This window comes from Gopherus evgoodei, chromosome 2, assembly GCF_007399415.2.
Source record: "Gopherus evgoodei ecotype Sinaloan lineage chromosome 2, rGopEvg1_v1.p, whole genome shotgun sequence".
Taxonomy (NCBI): Eukaryota; Metazoa; Chordata; order Testudines; family Testudinidae; genus Gopherus; species Gopherus evgoodei.
Window position 1 is genome coordinate 157,846,028 of NC_044323.1, and position 20,904 is coordinate 157,866,931.

The 20,904-nt window shown below is 47.4% G+C and overlaps 1 protein-coding gene and 1 long non-coding RNA gene across 4 annotated transcripts in view; one reads left to right on the plus strand and one right to left on the minus strand.

The window, feature by feature from the left end:
- Positions 1 to 20,904, plus strand: part of BIN3 (bridging integrator 3) — a 59,860-nt gene that overhangs the window by 38,546 nt on the left and 410 nt on the right. For all 3 annotated transcript variants that reach the window (XM_030552076.1, XM_030552073.1, XM_030552075.1), the window contains 2 exons: positions 12,592 to 12,733; positions 15,418 to 15,552. In XM_030552076.1, coding sequence (XP_030407936.1) covers positions 12,592 to 12,733; positions 15,418 to 15,552 — 277 coding nt within the window. The remainder of the gene's footprint in view (positions 1 to 12,591; positions 12,734 to 15,417; positions 15,553 to 20,904) is intronic.
- Positions 2,412 to 20,899, minus strand: LOC115646353. Its single transcript, XR_003999000.1, has 3 exons — positions 16,256 to 20,899; positions 5,355 to 5,361; positions 2,412 to 2,422 (listed from the first exon to the last, which is right to left on the minus strand). It is a non-coding gene; the product is annotated as an uncharacterized LOC115646353 (long non-coding RNA).

Here is a 20,904-nt window from a genome sequence, read left to right on the forward strand (position 1 = left end):
CTCCCTCATCTCAGGGCTCTTAGCCTTAATCCTCAGCTCTCTCCAGTTTGAACTGTCATCTTATTTTTCGGTTGCTTTTTGCTGTAGTCGGAAGGGATGGTTTTAATTTCCCATTCCTGGTGGGTGGATGGACCCGCAACGGACGTGTGGGCATGGATTGCGGAATGGCAGGCATTCCTGAACATAGCCCAAGTGCTTTGGCCTAGCTCTGAGCCATCCCTCTCTTGGTCTTTAAACTTCCTCCTAGGTTTTTCCTTCTCCTTTTCATGCTTAGATACTGTTTTCTCTCCTCCTGATTCCTGTCCTTCCTTTCCCTTATAACCTTCTTTTCCTCCTCATTCCCCTTTCCTTTCTCCGACGCCTTCAGATTGCCCATTGAGGATCAGGCTCGTTCTTTTTTTATTGTAGGCCATCAACATGCCCGACGCTGTGCAAACATAAAAACACACCACCAGGTTCTGATCTCAGCTATCAATGGTGTCACTCCTCGATCTCTCCACTGACCTCCGTGGGGTGACTCTGGATTTGCACTGGGAGCAGAATTGGGCCCCTCTTCCCAGATCTCTTACAATCTGGCTCAGACTCAGACAGTAGCATTGAGATACACATGCTATGCAGCTTGAGGATGCAGTGTCAGAGCGCTGCAGATTGCTCTAAAGGTTCATCACTGAATTGCTTTTCAGGAGGGAGTGTGTTTTAAGGAGGGATTGGAATAAAGAGGAGGAGGTAGTTTGCTGTAGAAGATAATGACAATACTTAGCACTTACACAGCACTTTGCATTTTCAAAGCACTGAACCAGTGTTAATCCCCACAACCTGCCTGTGAGAGGAGAAATAGGCAGAGAAGAGATGTGACTTGCCAGAGGCCACTCAGCAAGCCAGTGGAAGAGTTAGGAATAGAACCAAGGCCTCCTGTTTTCCCCTGTCTCACGCTTCGTCCACTAGCCTGTACAGTCTCCAAGAAGGTATAAGGGTTGGCATGCACATAAGAGAGGGAGACAGAGAAAGAGGAGGCATTGGGGAGGGAGAAGACAGATTGCTAGCTGGCGTTGGTGCTGATGATCATCTGAATGGTTATAACGTGCTGAGAGATTGACAGAGGGAGCCGACTTGGGCCCTCTCTACTACTCTCTGCTGTCTTGAGCGTCGATAACCGCTTGCTTCTTCCCACATGTTCTGTGACCATCCCTTTCCCCGTTGCAGCGGATCCTCTCGGCACACACAATTCCTTCCAGCCATCAAGACACCGCCCAACTGATGTGCACCTGTACGCATGCAGGCCAGCGCAGTCTCCTCCCCTCCTATTAGCGCTGTAACTCCAGGCTTGCAGAGCCCTGGCGCTAACGGCTCTCTGCCGCAGTCACCATGTCACAACCAGAGAGAGAGAGAGAAGTCTGCAATTTTCAAGTAACAGACTTGTCAGTTAGGTTGACTTGCTAATGAATCCGGCAGTGGTGGGAATTCTGATGGTGCTTTTATCTTCCGTGGTAGTGTCTCTCAATCCACATCCTTTAATTATGGGAAGCTGAAGGAAGGCTACAGCATAGAAATGATGTGGCAACGTTATTTATAATTCAGAGAATCTTCTAAAGTCTGGATTTTTTTTTTTTTTGGAGGCTAAAATATCATCCTAAAAGGACTTTCATTGGTACTTTTTCCCCCAGTGGTGGGGCGACTATTATTTGCATTTTCTTTTTGTTATCCCTATGTATCTACCCTCACCTGTTCTTTTTAGGAATCCCCCTACAACCACATTTCCTAAGAGGTGTCAGAAAGCAATGGCACCTTACTGTATAAGCAGCAATCTGCAGCCCTGGGAAGCAGGGGTGAGCTAGGGACTTGTCTAAAATCTCAGCTCAGTCTCCCCTCTGCTGCCTGTTTTCAGCAACGTACCCACCAAAGTGAGACCCACTTAGTTGGCTTCGTTATTTCACCAAGTATTTCAAAAAATGGATTGTGCTTGAATCCTTGGATTTTTTTAAGTGTTTATGGCTGTCAAAACATCTTTCCCCTGTACAGCAGCATGTGTCTGTGAAGGAATAATGGTATTGGATTTATGACTAGTACTGAACACGTCTGCAAGACTTGTCATCTGTAGAGCTCAAAGCACTTTGCAAAGTAGGTATTGTGATTCTCATGGGGGTGAGAAACTGAGGCGGAGAGAGGTTATGTGGCTTACTCGAGGACACATAGTGATTCAGTAGCAAAGCTGGGAATAAAACTCAGGTCTCCTGACTCACTGTCCTGTGCCTTACCCCACTGCAATAACAGGAGCCATATCTTTCGTCTGTCCTTCACATCTATTTACCACCCGGGGCATTTGGCTTGAGAGCCTGCTTCCACATACAGCTCACTCCAGTAAAGAAGGAGAAAAATGACAGACAATCTTCATTGGGAAGGAAAATACCTAGCATGTATCATACTTTTCAGTGTAAGTCTAGAAATCCTGTCGGAATGAGAGAATTTCCATAGGAATATTCCATCAGGAGCGAGCAGGATCTGATGACAGGAGAACTGTTTCCTCAGCCCGATCCAGCCCCTGCCCAGTGAAGGTGTATGTTGCCTTTTTTACCTGATTACCTTTGCAATATACAATTAAACCATGTGCCTCGTTACTTACCTGTTAGAATGCACAGAGTTCCTGCGAGGTGCTGAGCAATCACAACTTGCTCATGTCTGTGGGTGCTCAGAACTTCTCAGGATCTGACCTGAAATGAGAGAACTCCTCTAATAACCGAGACAATGCTGCCGCATCCCAGGATATCCACAGATGCTACAGCAAACTTCCAAAAACTATCATTCCTGTTAAAAGTTTACTGATGATTACTGCACTATGAAAAAATAATTCAGCCATCGTGTAAGTGGGTGCAGATCTCATTGATCTCAGTTTGGTTGATAGCCTTTCATAAAACAGCTCCTAGGGTCTGATTTAAGCCCATGACACCTACCCTGGGAAACTGAAAGTTAACGCTGAAACGTCAGCATTGAGTAAGATATTTTAAACCCCAGGGGCGTGGAGCATCAAACCATGGCATCCCAACTTTAACCCTTGTTCATCCTTGATTTTGAGGGCTCATCCCTTTCCATGTTGTTTGAATATAGATTTCTGTTCTTTTGATTCACGAGTTTAAATCTGCAATTTGTCATGATTGTCTGGAGCTGGCATGATGCACTGTGATGGTGGCAGCTTGCAGAGTCCAATAACCTCCGCACTCCAAAATACAATACATAATCCATGCATTAAAAGTCCTTATGAGACAGTAGTTGCCGTGCCTACACAATAACTACCTCTTCAGTCTCTGTGCTGGAGCTATTTTATTAAAGCACTCTGAAGCATGATGCCCCTCCAACAAAATCTCACTTTGTTAAATCCAAGATGGGTTGAATAGTAGGAGCACAAAAAGTCAAGCCACTTTGTTTTAAAAACAGATCTATCATCATTGTTGCAGGTCCTTGTCTGAGATTTTGCATGCCACATTTCAGAGCCGAATGAGTATTTTCTGCTTTAGTGGGTTCATATGATGTGAATGGTTACATGCTAATTAGTTGATGTCCTGTGCTTTCAAAGCGTGAAGTGCTATCCTAGTACTAAGCACAGTGGGTCGTAGTGAAGAGAGCCCTTGTTAAACATACATCTTGGAGCATTATCCAAAAAATAAGTTGAGGAGCCTATTGAAAGGGTAATGTGTAATGCTGTCGTAACTCTGAACTTTTTCAAAGTACATTTCTGACATGAATCCTTCAAACTCCATCCAGGGAGGTGGATAGGAGGCATTCCAACATTACAGGTGAGGAAACTAAGGCACACATAGGTGGTAGCAATATTTATATTGTGGTAGCACTCAAAGGCTCTCAGTGGGACTGAGGCCCCGTTTTGCCTACAGTCTCAAGACCCCAACAGCCAGAGAGTAGGAAATGCAACATACACAGCAATTGACTATAGTGTGAAATTGGCTCAGCTGTGTTAGTTGCATGGATTATAGCTGAGGGTGGAGGAAAAGGAAAGAAAGAGAGGAGGAGCAACAGTCTCAACTTGTCATCTGCCTAGCCATGACCAGCTGGCTGGGTTTTGCAGGCATTGTGGCAGAGAGGAGCCTTAAAGAAGGATTTGAAGGATAAGTGAATTTCCTGAGGCCACAGAAAGAGTCAGTGTCAGTGGTGGGCTTAGAATTCGAGAGCGTCTGGACTCCAGCCCTCTGCTCATGCCACCAGACTGTGTTGCTTTTCTAGACAAATGCTGCAAATGGATGGCTGTGCTCTGTAAAGTCCTTCATCACTGATAAGTGACTGTATTCTATCTCCTGGACATACGTTCCAAGTTCACCATGTATCCTATTCGTAGAGTGCCTATATGTTGGGTGTACGTAAGCAGTGATACCACAGATGAGTGGTTGTGTCAAAGCTGTTTTCCTCTTTATGACAATGAGTGCCTTAAAAATGGTCAGGGTATTTAAAAAAAGCCACAAGTGTGTGCATGTGAACATAGCCCTGGGGCCAAATGCTAGACCGGGGTCGGCAACCTATGGCACGTGTGCCAAAGACGGCATGCGAGCCAATTTTTAATGGCACGTTGCTGCCTGCCGGAGTCCCAGCAGGCAGCAGCGTGCCATTAAAAATCCTGCCCGGCCCAGCCCGCTCTTCTTTGGCCCCCCACCACCACCTCCCCGCAGGGGCAGGGGGCAGAAGCTTGGTCCTGCTGGCTCCCCTACCTCTTCCCACGTTGTGCCGGGTTCCTGCCCCTCCTTCTCTTCTCCATCCCTCCCTCCCTGCTGGCTGATCAGCTGATGGCCCTTCCAAGGGAGGGGGTGGGAGAGGAGTGGAGTCAGCATGTGGAGGCAGAGAAGAAGTAGGGGCAGGGACTTAGGGAATGGGGTTGGAATAGGGCCATATCCCCTCCAGCCCCCTGCCCGGACCCCCCCTCATACACACCCAGCCCTCTGCCCTGAGCCCTGTAGCCCCGCACACACCCCAGGCTTGTGCCCCGTGCCCCGCATATCCCCTAGGCCCCTGTCCTGAGCCCTGTACCCCACTCACACACACCTAGCCTTCTGCCCTGACCCCTTCTCACACACACTCCAGCCCTGAGCCCTGCAGCCCCACACATGCCCCAGGCCCGTGCCCTAAGCCCTGTGCCCCCCTCACATACACCCAGCCCTGTGCTTGACTCCTTTACACACACACCCACGACCCTAGCCCTGACTCTGGCACCCACACACATACCCATGCCCCCCACACCTCATGCCCTGACACCTGCACCCCCCTCACATGCCCCCCCACATGCTCCCAGCCCTCTGCCCTGACTCTTGCACCCCTTTACATACCCAGCCCCCCTCCACACCCCATGTATCGCCCACATCCTGACTCTTGCACCTCCCACATCCTCACCCTGAGCACCAAACGGGAGCTTCTGCACCCACCCACACACACATTCCCACCTGCACCCCTTGCACCAAATGGGAGCTGCCCAGGTAAGTGCCCCCACACCCAAACCTCCTGCCCCAACCCTGAGCCCCCTCCCTCATTCTAGCTCCTGGCCAGACCCTACACCCCAGCCCCCAGCCTGCTCCTTCACCCCCAGCCCTGTGCTCGGTCCACTCTCACCCTCAGCTCAGTGCAGAGAGAGGAAGAGAATGGGCCAGAACCAGGGAGAAGGAGCCGCTCAGCTCACTGCCTGTCTAGGGTCCCGGCCGCAGGCCCCACTCAGCCCACTGCCGGCCTAGGTGAACAGAACCCCAGACCAGCAGCGGGCTGAGCGGGTCGGTGGTATAAGATCATTTTAATGTAATTTTAAATGAAGCTTCTTAAACATTTTGAAAACCTTGTTTATTTTACAACAATAGTTTAGTTTATACACCGCTACGTCGATACAACGCCACCCGATATAACACGAATTTGGATATAACTCGGTAAAGCAGTGCTCCGGGGGAGCGGGGCTGCACACTCCAGTGGATCAAAGAAAGTTCAGTATAACACAGTTTCACCTGTAATGCGGCAAGATTTTTTGGCGCCGAAGGACAGCATTATATCGAGGTAGAGGTGTGGAATATATTGACTTATAGAGAGAGACCTTCTAAAAAACATTAAAATGTATGACCGGCACGTGAAACCTTAAATTAGAGTGAATAAATGAAGACTCGGCACACTGCTTCTGAAAGGTTGCCGACCCCTGTGCTAGACTGACAGCACTGGAGACTGAAGGCTTCTGTCTAGCCACATACCAAATACAGCAAAGGGCAGATGGAGTGTGAGCTTTCCCCATGGCAGTGCTTCAGTGTGAACCTGGGGAGAGGGGAATTCCATCCCCTAGCCCATTCAGTCCTAGCATTTCTGCTGAGACTATCAAGCAGGAGGAAATCAGTAGCAATGTGGGCTTTGCACTGTAGAGCCCTGTCTGCTGGCAACGGGACGGACTCACTGAACTAACTCCCAACTTTCAATAACATCTGTTCTGGTCGGGAATTGAACTTGTTATTTAGAGGTAAAAGGCTCCATGTTCTGTTACCACCCTTCTGAGCCATCCTGCCCTTACCTTCTTCAGGATCCTAAAATAAATTCAATTGTAATATCCCAAGAAAAACGGGCTGCTGTACTGATTATCTGACTCATTGTCATCTCAAATTCATTTTAAATAGCGACCATTTAATTTAAGTGAAGCTGCTGCAGAGTTTGCAGTGTGGTACACCAAAAAGCCACCAAATTCATGGCCATACTGCCACAGAGTACATGGGGCATTTGATATGGGAAGGGCATGACGATTGATACATTCCCTTGACCTGTCTGGTTTTCTCTGTGCAGATCTCTTATGTTCATTCAGATTCCTGTTTATCCAGCCCTTTTAATACATGTGTGCCTTTACTTGTCTACATAGCAGCTAAATATTTAAATATTTCCTCCATGCCCATGAAACGAGGGGCCTCTGTAGCCAATCCCAGTGGGAGTCAGTCTGTTAGCTGATACATTTAAATATAATGGCAAACCCTGCATGAAACTGACTATAAAAAGCAATCTTAGAGTAGCAGCATCTGATCTGCATGTGACCAGCTGGATGGAAGAATGACCTTGTGCTCGCTGATGACATTTTCAGGTTGCACAGGACGATACAAGGTTATTAATGCCCCAGCCCCATCTCCATAATAAGATGAAGGGATGGTGGATGCAAAGAATCAGCCATACAAGGCACAGTTGCTTTTGGTGTTTGCAGGACAGGATGACTTAAGGCCCAGGGCTTTGTCCTTATGGGTGGCCTCTGTAGGCTGTTGTTCTGATTAGAGGTTGTCTTGATGGTACAGCATGTTGGGGGTGACATTGTGGGCGTTTGTGAGCACTGGACCAGCAACTTTGCCGTGACTGTGGTTTGTGATAGTCTGTGTCACCCTGTGGACTCTTGGGCAGAGTGGGAAGTGTAATCAGGTGGGCACATAGTTAAGCATGAAAGACGCAGTGCCTCCGCTGCACTAACCCACTATGCATTTATGTCTATTTTTGAGTTATACCTAGCTATCGGGATCATGGTAACACCAGCTAGTATTTTGCCATCTGAGCCAGGAATATTAAACACTAATGGTCCTTGTATCCCATTCCCCAACTCTTCTGGGCTTTGTCTTTTTAGACTGTAAGTGCTTCAGAGCAAGGCCTTTGTCTCTCTACGTGTTTGCTCAGCATGTAGCACATATTGAGTGCAGCCCCAGTATAAATAAATAATATTAAACATGCACAGAGCTAAGTGGTCAGTGCTACAAAGCAAGCCTGGCTTCTGTTTCCAAGGCTAAATCCTTCGACATAGTTCATGTATCTAAATATATCAAACGCAATTAAATTCTTAAATTGGGATTTTTCTTTTTGCTCATTTACCCCTTGCTGATCATAGGTATTTCAGTACAGGTGGGTATAAAATCCCCTCACCTGTACTAGCCTGTAAGAAAGACATGACAGAAAGATAAATGTTGCCGTACTGTTGAAACTGTTTTCCTGAAGGATTTGTTGGTTTTAGCCTGTAAAACTGACCATATAGTTTATGACCAGCAAGTTACCCAGTGCACTGCGGAGATACAGTGGCCAGTTTCATAGGAGCACGTTCTCTGATAGTCAGCCATTTGTGTGCATGACTGAGGTCCACTGAAAGTTAGGAGGGAGGGTGGTTTCATTTTTATCACAAAGCTTCATTTCAGTTCTGTAAACCAGCTTAATATGGTCAACTGTGGGTCTTTCCTCCATGTCCTAGTTGGCTGCCTCTTCTGTCACTTTCAGCAATATTCTCTGTTGGTTTCTTACTTAAATGTTCATTAAGACATTTCTTAATTCACAAAACGTTGGTGCTAATATGAATATTTCTGTAGCCTGCATAATTGTTGGCACCTGGCTCCATTGCTGTGGGCAACATGGATTTTGATAGCATGGTGCTACTACTCCTTCAGCTGGGGCACAGAGCTCCCATCCTGGATGTGCTGCTGGTGGGACTTACAATGACTAAGGCTATGGCTTAACAGCACATCCGGACAGTTTATGACAATAGGAGAGGGATGGGAGTGGGGTGGGGAGACTTCAGCTTTCTACCCAGGTTGTGGTTAGTGCATAGTGCTTTTCACGTTCAGATTGCTGTCCAAAGCACAGGAGCTTTTGGGGACCCATCAGCAGGTATTTTTGTGTGTGTCTACATTATAAAAAACCTGTTCTCGTGCTATTGCTTCAGAGAGATTTCATCAAGTTTAGCCTAAAACCGGAGATCTGAATCATTACCCTTATCTTATGGATGGGGAAAGCTGAGACAGGGCAGTTGGGACCTGTCAGAGGGAATGAGTGTTAGAGCTAGGATTACAACAGTGACTCCCAGACTAATAAACCTCACGGCCTCTCTCCAATGGTGAAAGCAGCCAAGGGGACAGAAGAAAAGCGAGGGATGTCTCTGAGTGTAGAAGGAGATCTCCTTAACTCTGTTGACAGCTGACCCAAAGGCGGCTGATATTATATTAAATGTGGACTGGCACTGAGGAGCAGAAGTAAGGGAGATTTTGGGGCATGAGTGTAGTTTGGGGAGGGACAGGAGAGTGTTGCTCACCCCCCCCCAAAAAAAATGCAAGCCTTGGGCAGCCACGATATTTCTCTTCCCTGCAGGGGTGGCTCCAGGCCCCAGCACACCAAGCACGTGCTTGGGGTGGAAAGCCATGTGGGGTGCTCTGCCGGTGCTGCAAGGGCGGCAGGCAGGCTGCCCTCAGCGGCTTGTCTGCAGGAGGTCCGCCGAAGCTGCGGGACCAGCGGACCCTCCGCAGGCAAACCACCGGAGGCAGCCTGTCTGCCGTGCTTGGGGTGGCAAAATCCCTAGAGCCGCCCTCACCTCCCTCCCCTCTGCTACGCGCAGCCACATTGGCCTGACTGGAGCTGCCGCCCAAATATAGAAGTCAAATTACACCTATGGTTTTGGGTAGAGTCAGGGCTATAAGGGGAAGGAAGTGAGGAAGAGGAAAGGTAACAGTGATCAGAAGATGAAGCAACTCAATAAGGCATAGACGCAGCCTGGTGTTACCAATAATTCCTTTTATTTCCCCTTACTTTGCCTAGGTGAGGTAGCAGAAGTGAGCCTTCAGAAGGGATTTAAATCATGGAAGTGGCTTGTTCAGCAGACTCAGGGAGGGGGTGCCAAATATAAGGGGCAGCATGGAAGAAGGTGAGGAATCAACTGTGGGAGGAGGATCCCGAGATTGACATCACTGGTAAAATCAGGGAGGCTGGGAGGGAATATAAAAGGAGATAAAGTTCAAGTTGTAGGCAGGGGCTGTGTGAGATAAAACCTTAATGGCAGGATGTGTGAATTTTCTCTTCAGTACAGTGTTGATCCAGCCAAGTGCCTCATACAGAGGACGTGTCATGGTTGCGACAGTAGCATTTTAGATGGACTGCAGAGGAGTCAGGTTCACAAAATGCTTAGAATTTGATCTATTATATGTGAGAGGTAAACGCGGTACTAAATTTCCGCAGAACAAATGTGGTAATGATAAGAGAGATGGTGCACAGTGTTAGCTGGAACTCAGTGTTAAAGAAACACTGATAAGGGAAATTCAGAGTTAAAAATTCCCTTGCCCTAGATTAATACTGTAGATTATTAATCCTGAAAAATGTTCACAGTCTCATTTACTTCCTGTCACTGGTATTTCCTTATGTTTTGCAATTCACTTAGTCAAGACAGTGAAAGTAGACAGAGTCAATTTCACAGAAAGTCACTGTCCCTTTTTAATTCTCAAGTTTGTTATCATTGGGTTCGCAACTAGGCAGGACAATATTTAAAGAGCCACCATCCACTTAAAACTTTCACCTCTGGCTGAACGTTGTTGTTTGAAGCTGGTGTTGTTGCAAATAACACCTCGGGTGATTAGAAATTAATTAGATGAGTGGGGGAATAGTATTTTTCTCTCCTCTGTCAGTTTGTGTGTTTTATGTGTTTAACAGCACATTATGTAGGGTCAGTTTCTTTATTCCTCCCTTGTGTAGACAGCCAGCTTCCCACATTGTTGTGTGGCTCTGTAACACAACAGCAGCAGGAGAGAAAAAACATTTTAAAAAATAAGAAAATATGACTGTAAAATCACCAGTCTCTGGAGGAGGGCTGGGAGACAAATGTGGGGCCTCTTAACTACTTCTAACGAGGTGTGTGAAATTGACTAGATTTTAAGTAGTTGATGTATGTTTAAATTAAAAAAAACACTTGACATGGGAACATAAGACTGGAAAGGGCCTTTTTGGATCCACTCCCTTGTTATTGCAGGCCACTGCCTAATTTATATTAACAAAATAATGATTGTAATACTAACTTTCCCTTTTAGTAGCACTATCCATCAGTCAGTTAGTTCAGTCTCACAATGTCCATAGAAGTTTATAATAAACACATTTCTATCTGGACTAGGCTTTGTTTCACTCCTTGTTTTGATTAACAGATTCTAAATTCTGGATCTAAACTAAGTTGACCATATCCCTCTCGGAAAGGGAAAGCAGGGCAGTCCCTTTGTAATTAACGAGTAAGGGGCAGCCCAGTAAAAGGAGTGGTGTGTCTTTAAATCCACATAGTGCAGGGTTCGTGTTAGCAAAAGGACTCAGGGGACAGAGAGATGAGCGGGAGTTGGGAGTGTGGATTGCATCACACTCACTCTAGTGGGAAATGCCACAAAAGCTACCGGGAATATCTTTTCCATAACCAATGTTTTTGTGAATATTGAGCACCTAGACAAACCCTCATTGTTCTTCCGTGCTCTGTGCAGGAAGTAGGATAGGTGTGAGCAAATTATTGTTCACATTAGGAAGTTGCAAAATGGAGCTCTTCCACATGCACAAAAGAGGGGATGAGGGTTTCTTTTTGTTTCATCAGTTGCAGCCTAATCCTGCAAGATGTTTCAGTCCTGTGGAATCATTGGAGATTCTCAGCACCTCACAGGATTGTGCCTTGAATGCTAGCCAGCACAAGTCAGGAAAGAGAAAAGGATGCCCTATGATTTCTTTCCTGTTCCTCTTTTTGTCTTGGCAACCCTCCTCCTCCTCGGTCATGAACTAGTGCTTGTGTCCCAAGAAGACTGGCTAATGATCCCATGCCCTGGTTTAAGAGCAACATGTGGCTCATATAATCTTTCAAAGCAGTGAAGAAACTGCAAAGCAGTGCCAGGGCCACTGGGATCCCTCAGGACTAGCTCCTTTGTGGCCTCAGGCCTTTGTTCATGTTTTTCTCTTCCCTCAGGGAAATGCTGATGACTGTCTCTGTCTCCCTTAGTATTAGGGATCTCCCTTCTTGGGCTGCGTTAATAGCAGTCTCTTGGCTAAGGAGAGCCCAGTTTCCAGTTGACGAGAGAGGAGAGAAGGGACAGCTACGTGTTGCTGAACCATTCTGCTCATTGCTGGACCAGCAGCTCTTATCTTTCTCCTTCCCCTGTATCTTTCATAGCATCATAGACATTAGTTCATACTCACCCCAGCGGCCAGTGCAAAAATGTTCCATACTAGCATTTTTCCCTGTCTAATTTTAAATATCCTGAGCTCTGGTGCTTCCACCCCATTCCTTGGGAGGCTATGCCAGATCTTGTAGCTTTCACTGTTAAGAAATGTTTACTGATATTCAGCCTACATTTCCAGTTGTCCAGTACTGTTCCCTTACTTCTAGTCAGACCCCCTTGCAACTCCCCATAGAATTCCTCTCCCCATTTAATGTTGGCATCTTACAGATGTTTGCAGGCCGTTAACATGAAATACATTTTAGACACTAAAGCCATAGGACCCATGATGCCTCTGCTGGAAGCTCCAAGAGGATAAATATGGTCTGTAGTGTAACCTCGTGTCTTGTTTTGTGGAAAGACTTGTGGAGATTATGGACCTGATCCGATTCCTATTAAAGTAATTGGGGGTTGGATCGGGCCATAAGGACACTTGCCCCGCCTCTGCCCTACCAGTAATCTGAGGACAGGTGTTAACGCCCACTCCTAGTGTCATATAGAATTCTGCCTGAGCACCTTGAATTAACAGGTTCTTAGCTGGGAGTTTGGCCAAGTAGATATGTCTCTAAGATGAGTCCAGCCAGGCCACAGCATTCACAGGGTTTTATTCTTTGAACTCCTGCAGGTTCAGCAGCGTGTTCCCCAGCCTGAACATGGCAGTGAAGAGACGTGAGCAGACTCTGCAAGACTACAAGCGGCTGCAGTCCAAGGTGGAAAAATACGAAGAGAAGGAGAAGACCGGCCCCATCCTGGCCAAGCTACACCAGGTACAGAGCTGGGAGTTGGGTGCTTACTGTTTGGGTTGAAAAGCTCTGGAGAGAATGTTAGGGCACCCCCTGTGTGCAGGGTGACACACTACAATTTCCCTTACGTATGTTTCATCCTGACATGCCAAGTATCGTTGAAAGGTGTAAGTGCGAGTTATTTAGCACAGTAACTGGGAATAGTGTGATGAAATTAAGACAGAGAAAATCTAGGCACCGAAGATCTATTAGGCTATGGAACAGACTCACAAGGGAAATGATCAGAACACCATGCTTGGGACATTTAAAACTAGACAGGGGAAATCCACTTGGGTACAATCTTGCCTCAGCAAGGAAATGGACTGAATGATCTTTTGTCTTTCAGTATCTAAGTTCTGTATCTAAATTCTCTAAAGTATAGGCTAATTTATTCAGTGTTTTGGGTTAATGTGCCATTATTTTTTCAATATTAAATTGACATGCGCAATGCTTGGTAAATCCAGGTAAATTAAGAGCACTCAGTCTGAGACCAAACAGAACGTCTTTTCCAAACTAAAGCCCACAAGAACTGGAGATAACTGTAAGAGCACATTAGGAGACAGCATTCCCCTGAACTTCAGAATTTGACTAAACAGCTATAAAAAAAATCATAAAATTCTACACATTTGCCACCTGATACAAAGCTTAGTCTCACAAAATTGCAATAACTCGTTAACATGAAACCTCACCAAATTCTTACGTCTTTCTGAAATTTGACAAAAGTTGGGTTTTGTGTTTTGTTTTTACTAAATCTTCACCGGCATTCCCAGCAAAATCTGTCATTTCTACAAAACATTTGCTTGAAACCTTTAAGGAATAGTCGCTTCATCAGAGTGAAAGAACACACCGTTTTGATCACTTTCCCCCAAAAAATTAAGTATTGTGTTAAAGAACAGCCCTATCAGCATTAACAAAAGAGAATTCAGACTTCATAGTAAGCAGCTTATGTTGCTCAGCCTCAGTGACTAAAGCTATGGCTGGAAAAATGAGAGTTCTTTTGTCCTGGTGATTAAGTCGGTTTTATTTTTTTCCTAATGAACTTCTGGTATGACCTAAATTTTTCCCCCATGAAAATCTGAAATAAATAATCAAAAGTCTGAGCTTGGACACCTGGGATAGCCAGAGCTGCTGTGGGAGAGGACCTAAAGCCAGGCTATTCAAGAGAGATCCAGATATTTGGTAAAGAGTTAGTATAGTCTCATAAAGTATTTCCATCCGGCCTAAAATATAAATTGGGCTGTTTACCCAAGCCCTCAATTTTTGGATGCAGGAAGCTTCCTGAATTAACCCTCCTTTACGTGAGTTGGAACACTCTCGGCCTCAGTTTGAGTAGCTGGATTGGTGTCAGACAATGCATTTGCCCCTTTCGAGCCTGGTGTCATTTTAAGACCTTACTAGCCGGAAGTTATGCCTGCTCCATATCTCTAGCGTACTTTCCCAACAAACGCCCGGAACCTGTCTTAACACCAATCTGTCCATAGGATTAGACACCGCCAGAGCAGGACCAGCATGTGGAATCTCACTGCTAGCCCACACTCCCTCCCTTTGGAATTGCACCAGGATTAAGTGGCAGACTTGAACTTGTCTAATGTTTCAGCACCCACCCCCTCCTGCCCTTTTCCACACCTTCTGAGAGACATTTCCCTTTCTCCCCACGCTTCTGTTTAAAGATCGCCAATAGGACTCTCCAAACTGAAGGTCACAGGCAAAGTGCAAAGACAGGAGAGACTCCCCTGGGGTTGACCCGGCAAATTCTCCGAGGGCATAGGGTTAGGGGAGCAAACCCTGAGGACGGACAGAAGACCATCAGAGTCTCGGCATCAGCCCAGCGGCGCTAGCAGGTCCAAGATCCAAGCCTTAGTTCAGCTTGGAGTCTCCCCTATTCACCTTTACTTCCAGCAGCATAGCAAAGTTGCTTTGCTGGCCAAGTCACACCCCCTCTCTGAATATGGGGTCATAGCACCGACATGGGCCCCTAGTATGGCGTGGGCTGTAGGGTCCTTCAGAACTTTTCACAGTTATCCCAGCAAGAGAGAGATCTGCCAATGTCCTAGCAAGACACCACCTGACCACAGGGCTGCAGGCAACAGATAAACTATGGTGCTTGCTAACATTGTCCTTGAGCTGCTAGTTAGAGGATCTTGTATCACATTCCGGGTTTGCTCTGTAGAGCTGTTTGGTTTCAGACCACAAGCTCTTCTGAGGGCCCCAGTGTATAGCCTTCATTTCTCTTTGAGGCAGGAGAAGGAACGATTTTATTGTGCCTTCCAGCAGGTCATCTGTACCTTGCTGCTCACAGAAAAGCAACTTTGATGCATATTTATAATACCACATAGAGGAAACTGGCTAAGGAAAGCTCTTAATGTTTGGTGCCCACTCACTGGGTCAGTTCGTGCATGTGGCAGATACAAGCAACTTGCCACGGTGGTGTTACAGTCCTTATTGCCTTTCAGTGACCTACCTGTGGATCTCTTTATGGAAGAGATCCAGTCATCTCCCAAACCCACAGGTTGGTCCTCAGAATATTCCCTTATCGAAAACACTAAATGTTCTTGGGCCCTAGTGCGAAAAACCATTGTTCTAAGCCAGCTTCCTGGAAGTTCATACATCGGTTTGTTTTGGGAAGGGGGATTTTTAAGGTAGCTGAGCAACCCCCTCTCATTCCCCAGGCCCGTGAGGAGCTGAGGCCAGTAAAGGAGGACTTTGAAGCCAAAAACAAGCAGCTTCTGGAAGAGATGCCCAAATTCTACAGCAGCCGCATTGACTACTTCGAGCCCAGCTTTGAATCACTGATCCGTGCTCAGGTGAGACCCATAGTGAAACCTCTCTCCCTGCACTGGCTGCCCTTATGTCAATGTCCATTATCTTGAGCACCTCTCTGGAGCACAGACCCTTTCAGATGTTATTTAGGTGAACGGTTAATCTCACCAGCATATGAGTCACTAAGACTAACACACCATCCAATTGAATAGATATTGATCCCATCGACTTCGCTGTCTTCATGCTACATCTCTCCTGGGGTTTGCAATAATCCCTTAAAATGCTGGGATGTATGAACGCGGGGAAAGAAAGTCACAGTTGAACAGCATCAATCCTGAACTTTGGGGTTATCATGGAAGCTATAGTTGGGCACTATAGGTTGCCTGACCCGTTATCTGGCAGAAGATCAAGTTGGGTACTATGGTAGCTGAATGCCATGCAGGAAGAATGGCATGAAGTGAACTTTGCGCCCTTTCTGCGTCATAAAGTGTTGCCCGGATCTAAGCTATGTAGAAAACAAGGACTGGAGACTAGGCAGTGACTTAATACCTTAATCCTTTATGATCACCACTCAGGACCCCAAATGCAGAGAGCCAGGGTATTCAGATCAGCCAGCCACCCAGCCCCACAATCTCACCTGTTTCGGGAGGGGCCACTCTGCTCATTGACTTGAATGGGATTGTAGGATGGGGCCCTAAATAAACATCATGAATGTTTTGCTCAGGATCTTCTGCTGAAGCAAAGCACAGGGTTTTGTGTTTTCCGCTGCCCAATCTCTCTGTTGGCACAAGTGATAGAGAATGGGAATCTCAGTTTTGGCCCGTGTTGGGACATGGTGCAGGGCAGGCTGTAATATAGATTAGTTTGGGGGGGGTTGGAATGTCATAACTCAAATCCCTCCCTTTCCCCTGGGGATTCATGTGATCAGTGGCCAAAAGAATGTGATATAGTTTGATTCAGGGACGTGTTCATGTGAGCCCCTGTGGACAAGGTCCTTTCTCCCCGACCTCCTCTATGAGGAAGGGCCGTAAATCTTTGCCCAAACTTGCAGGCCCTCCTCTTGTGGAGAGAGGGAATGAGGAAGGTGAGAAGCATCCTAGGTTTCCTCTCTGCAGAGGCTTCTCCCCATGGAGCTGGCCAGCCCGATGGGGCAGAACAAACTTTTCCTTTCTGAGCAGGCGTACAAGTTCACAAGGTGTGACTCGGGATAGGGGAGACAAGTGTGGCTGATTAAACGCACACCAGGCATCAGTTGGGGTGATGAGTATCTTAGACTGCCATGTTCACACTCCCCTAGACCTAGCTACGCCCACTTACCAATGCTTTGGGAAAGTGAAATTGGTGTGAGTTAAATGTGGGGAAGGCCTGCCATAAGGTACACCTTCCCACTCTCTCCTGTTGGTTGCGTTTGCTGCCAGTTTTCTCTATGACATCGATTTTAAAGCCAGAAGGGACCGTTATCATCGGTTAAACTGACATCCTAGAGGTCATAGAGCGTGGGGGAAACTGACATGCATCCGCACAGGTTCATCATTGTAGGTGCTTCCTGGGATTTGAACTTGTGATTTTTGGCGTCCCAGAGAAGCACTGTGCCCCTGGACTAGTTGCTACGGTAGACTCAGTGGGCCAGAGACGGAGCTGATGTGTAAGGTAGTAGTAACAGTCCAAATAAGCAATTCTAGAGGCAGAGTAAGAGGCATGTTAAGGGGACTGGAGAAGGTGTAAATAACATCAGTTCAGACCTCTGAACTTGGGCCTCTGCAAACCGGAAAGCAACTTGCCCTCAGACTGATTCACCCTAAGGTCCCTCTGCTAGAGACCAGCGATGCTGTTCTGTCTCAGTCATGCTGGAGGAGAGGGCTCCATGCTCCAAGCGTCAAATGACGAGGCTCCCCAGAGCCACAGCAGGGTTGACGTGGCCCTTCTGAGGTAGATTAACAGCCCAGACAGTTCTCTGCAGTGGATCTTTTGGTTGAGGCCTTGAAACCCAGAGTGTGGTGTCTGCTTTACGTATACATGAACGATCCTCTCGCAGTTTCCTAAGGGTGAGGCCTTGCCCTGGTGTCTTTGGCCTATGTTTCCCTTACTCCTGTTGGGCTGTGTGCCAGTTGGCTGCTGCCCTCTGCTCTTAAGGTGGTTGCATTGCGTTGTGTTGGGTGCCTGTGCTCTGTGAGGCGCTCTGAGGAATGAAAGAGCTTATACGAAACCAAACAGTTCCTGTGCCTTCTCCTCCCCGACCTCAAGAACACGTGATCCTGGTGTGAAACAATTTTGAAACTTCGAGGTGCCCAACACAAACCCAAGTTGCTCCTGTGCTGGCACTTGTGTGCCCCAGCCGCCACGGCCTGTCCCTTTGCTGCATCTGTCTGTCTGTGACTCTGACATGGACTTGCTTGCAAGACCCTCTGCTAGAACCCTTTCCATGAGAATTTTTTTGTTTTTGTTTGTTTGCCAATTGCTCTTGCCCATGAAGCTAGAGCCAACCCAGCTCCGCCTCTGCTGGGTTTGACACTTCTTGGGAGGTGAGTGGGGAAGAGGAAAGAGGGTTTTTCCATTCACCTTTGGAGGGGAGTGAGGTGTCAGTCCTGCTCTGCATCCCCCTGAGCGTAAGCCCATGGTAGCAGAGCTCCGGGAGGGCCCAGCTATAAAGGAGCAACCAGGTTGAAAGCCAAGACTAAGCTGTTGGTTCTTGCTGCACAATCTAGTGACGTTGCTGGCTGGGCAGGCAGTTGCATGCTCCCAAGCTTGCTCTTTTCCCTTGCTTTGGCTGGCAGCTGGGACTGCAGGACCTAGCAGATCTCTTTCCCTTCTCCAGAGGCCATTAATACATGGGTCTGTTCCATGTCTGTGCAAAGATTCCTCAGTTGTCTAGTGCTCACATGCCTTTTTCTTTTGCCCCTTTCCTGAGGTTGCTTGGAGGGGTGATTTATTCCCTTCCTGCCTCACAAAAGAGGCACCTCTAGGAGCTCGCCAAGCACAGAGAGTTGCAAAGAAATCTGGGACTGTCCCTGGGTTCTTACTGACAGTCACTCCCTTTGTTGGGGCAGGGGTGGAGGGGTAGCAGCAGCTCTGAGTCATTCACGGCCACACTTGGTAGGGTTACTTGGCCCTTCCATAGCACCCTCCGTCTCAAAGCACTTCACACACATGCAGGAGGTATTTCCCCACTTTGCAGATGGGTAATCTGATCTGCCCAAGGCAACGTAATGAGTCAGTGCTGAGCCAGGAATCCAACTCACTGCTGTGACCACTGAACTGCAGCGTCGCTGTTGGGGCCATTAAGGCAGAGGCTTGCAAGTAGTTTTCCTCCCAGCCTGTAATGGGGCCTAGGGCTGGCGAGAGCATCCCTTTTTCTGACCCTGTTTGCGTGCCGAATGGGCATGAGCTCGTGCTCAAAGGCATGTGAACGGTAATGGGCTGCTCTGCCACCCCCGGCCAGCCCATTCATCCCGCCGGCGTTCTTTCTCTCTCTCGCCATGCCTCATTTATCTTTGCAGGGTTTCAAGTTACTCAGTGGAATTTCTATTTTAGTTCTCATCTGTGGAATAGTAGTGATCATTTCAGAGACTGGGAGGGAGGGCACAGCTGACACTGGGGCAGATGCCATCGTTTTCTGAACGAAACTAGAACCAGCAGCAGTTTCACCTCCCAAGCATTAGGAACTGGAGGTTCCTCTCTCTAGTCTGCTTGAGCTGCTGCTGGGACACACTGTGCATGTTAATTTACAAGAGGGACCCATGGCACTGGACTCAGGGTTGCAAAGCTCTGAATAGCTGTGTAGATGTCCCTGCTTGGGCTGAAGCCCAGCATGGAGGGAGGGTCTCAGAGCCCAGGATCCAGCATAAGTGGGAACGTCTACACTGCTCATTTTTGCCCTGCAGTCTGAGCCTGCAAGCCCAAGTCAGTGGCTGTTCCTCCAAAGGGGAGCACTGCTCCTACTCACAGCACCCCGTAAATACGGACTTATGGCTAAGCCTCCTCCAGAACATAGAGATGGGAAAGACCTGTGCCCTCTGGCACACCCTAAACAGCTCCAGAAAAGTAACTTTATGGTTTGGACCTAACTAGACCTGCCGGGGGGGGGGTGCGCCAGGGGTTTGGGTTCCTATGGCACAACTTGAACTCACCCTCCCCCTCAAAAAACTCGATAAGGCTGTATCCATGATCAAAGCCCCATTTTCTAACACAATCCCCTTGGCACAGGAGGGAGGGCTGTTTGGTTTAACAGCTACAATTCATCAACCAGCAAGAACCTTGTTTTATGTAGGACCTACATAAATATGCCCTGTTGTCATGCTATTTCTCAACAAGAGAGGTAGAACTGAAAGCAGTGAGACATTAGTGATGGGTGCTGTATACATAGAGAAAATCGAGAAAGCCTGGTCTAGCAGAACAGACAAGAGGAATTAGGAGCCTTTGACTGTGTCAATAGATTCTGTCAAAATCTATCTAGAACTAGAAAAAAACAGAAAAGCTAGAGGCTTACGCAGTAGTGAGGGAGAGGTGCAGAGAGAAAAGGAACATTTGATGTAGGGTGGTTGTTTTTCAGAGAAACCTGGCGGCACAGCATTGTCAGCCTGTGAAGCATCCTGCAGCGCCAGGGCTCTAGGTAGCTAACAACCGCGCTATTGTGATGCAACAGACAATGTGATATTGTCTTGGTTCATGTTTGAACACTGCAAGTAGGAGCATAGTACTGCCCAGTGGAAAACTGCAATGCCATTGAATCCAACACAGGACAACCCTGCCATGTGTGGCACTTGAGGTGGAGCAATGACTTCATTGAGAGATTAGTAGATGCCAGGTCCTTTGTGACATGGGTATGAATGCTCCCTCTTGCCCAACTCTGGGATCAGAGCACCCTCTAGTGAACATGCTCATGCCTGTATTTTAGTTGGTGGCCTATGTAACATGAGCTGATTGTCTAGCAGGCAGTTGAGGAGACAGAACTGAGTGCCTCCCGACACACACACTGGCAGAGCTGTTCGGCTGCTAGCCTCCATACGCAGTAAAATGGAGAGGTTAGGGTTAGTGGAATTGTGTTTTGTCACAGCAGGCTTCTTTGGGAGGGGCAGCCTTTTAGTTGCTATTGTCTAGGAAAAGGAATTGATTTTGCACAGTTCTTCCCAGGCTTCCTGGCAATCGTTGGAGTGTCGAGCCCTAGTGGATTTTTAAACAACTGCCCACTCTGCTTGTGGGCACAGGGTAAACCAGCAAGCCTACTGACTGCCAAAACAAACAGGCTCTTCAGAGTAGGGGGAGACCATCTCCATGGAGACAGACACACACAGAGGAGTCACATCCCTGTGCAGGTGTTCACTGCAACCACCTGGAAAAGGACAGTAAAGCATGGAGGAAAGACTTAGGAATCTATTTAAGGCTGACACAGTCTCTTT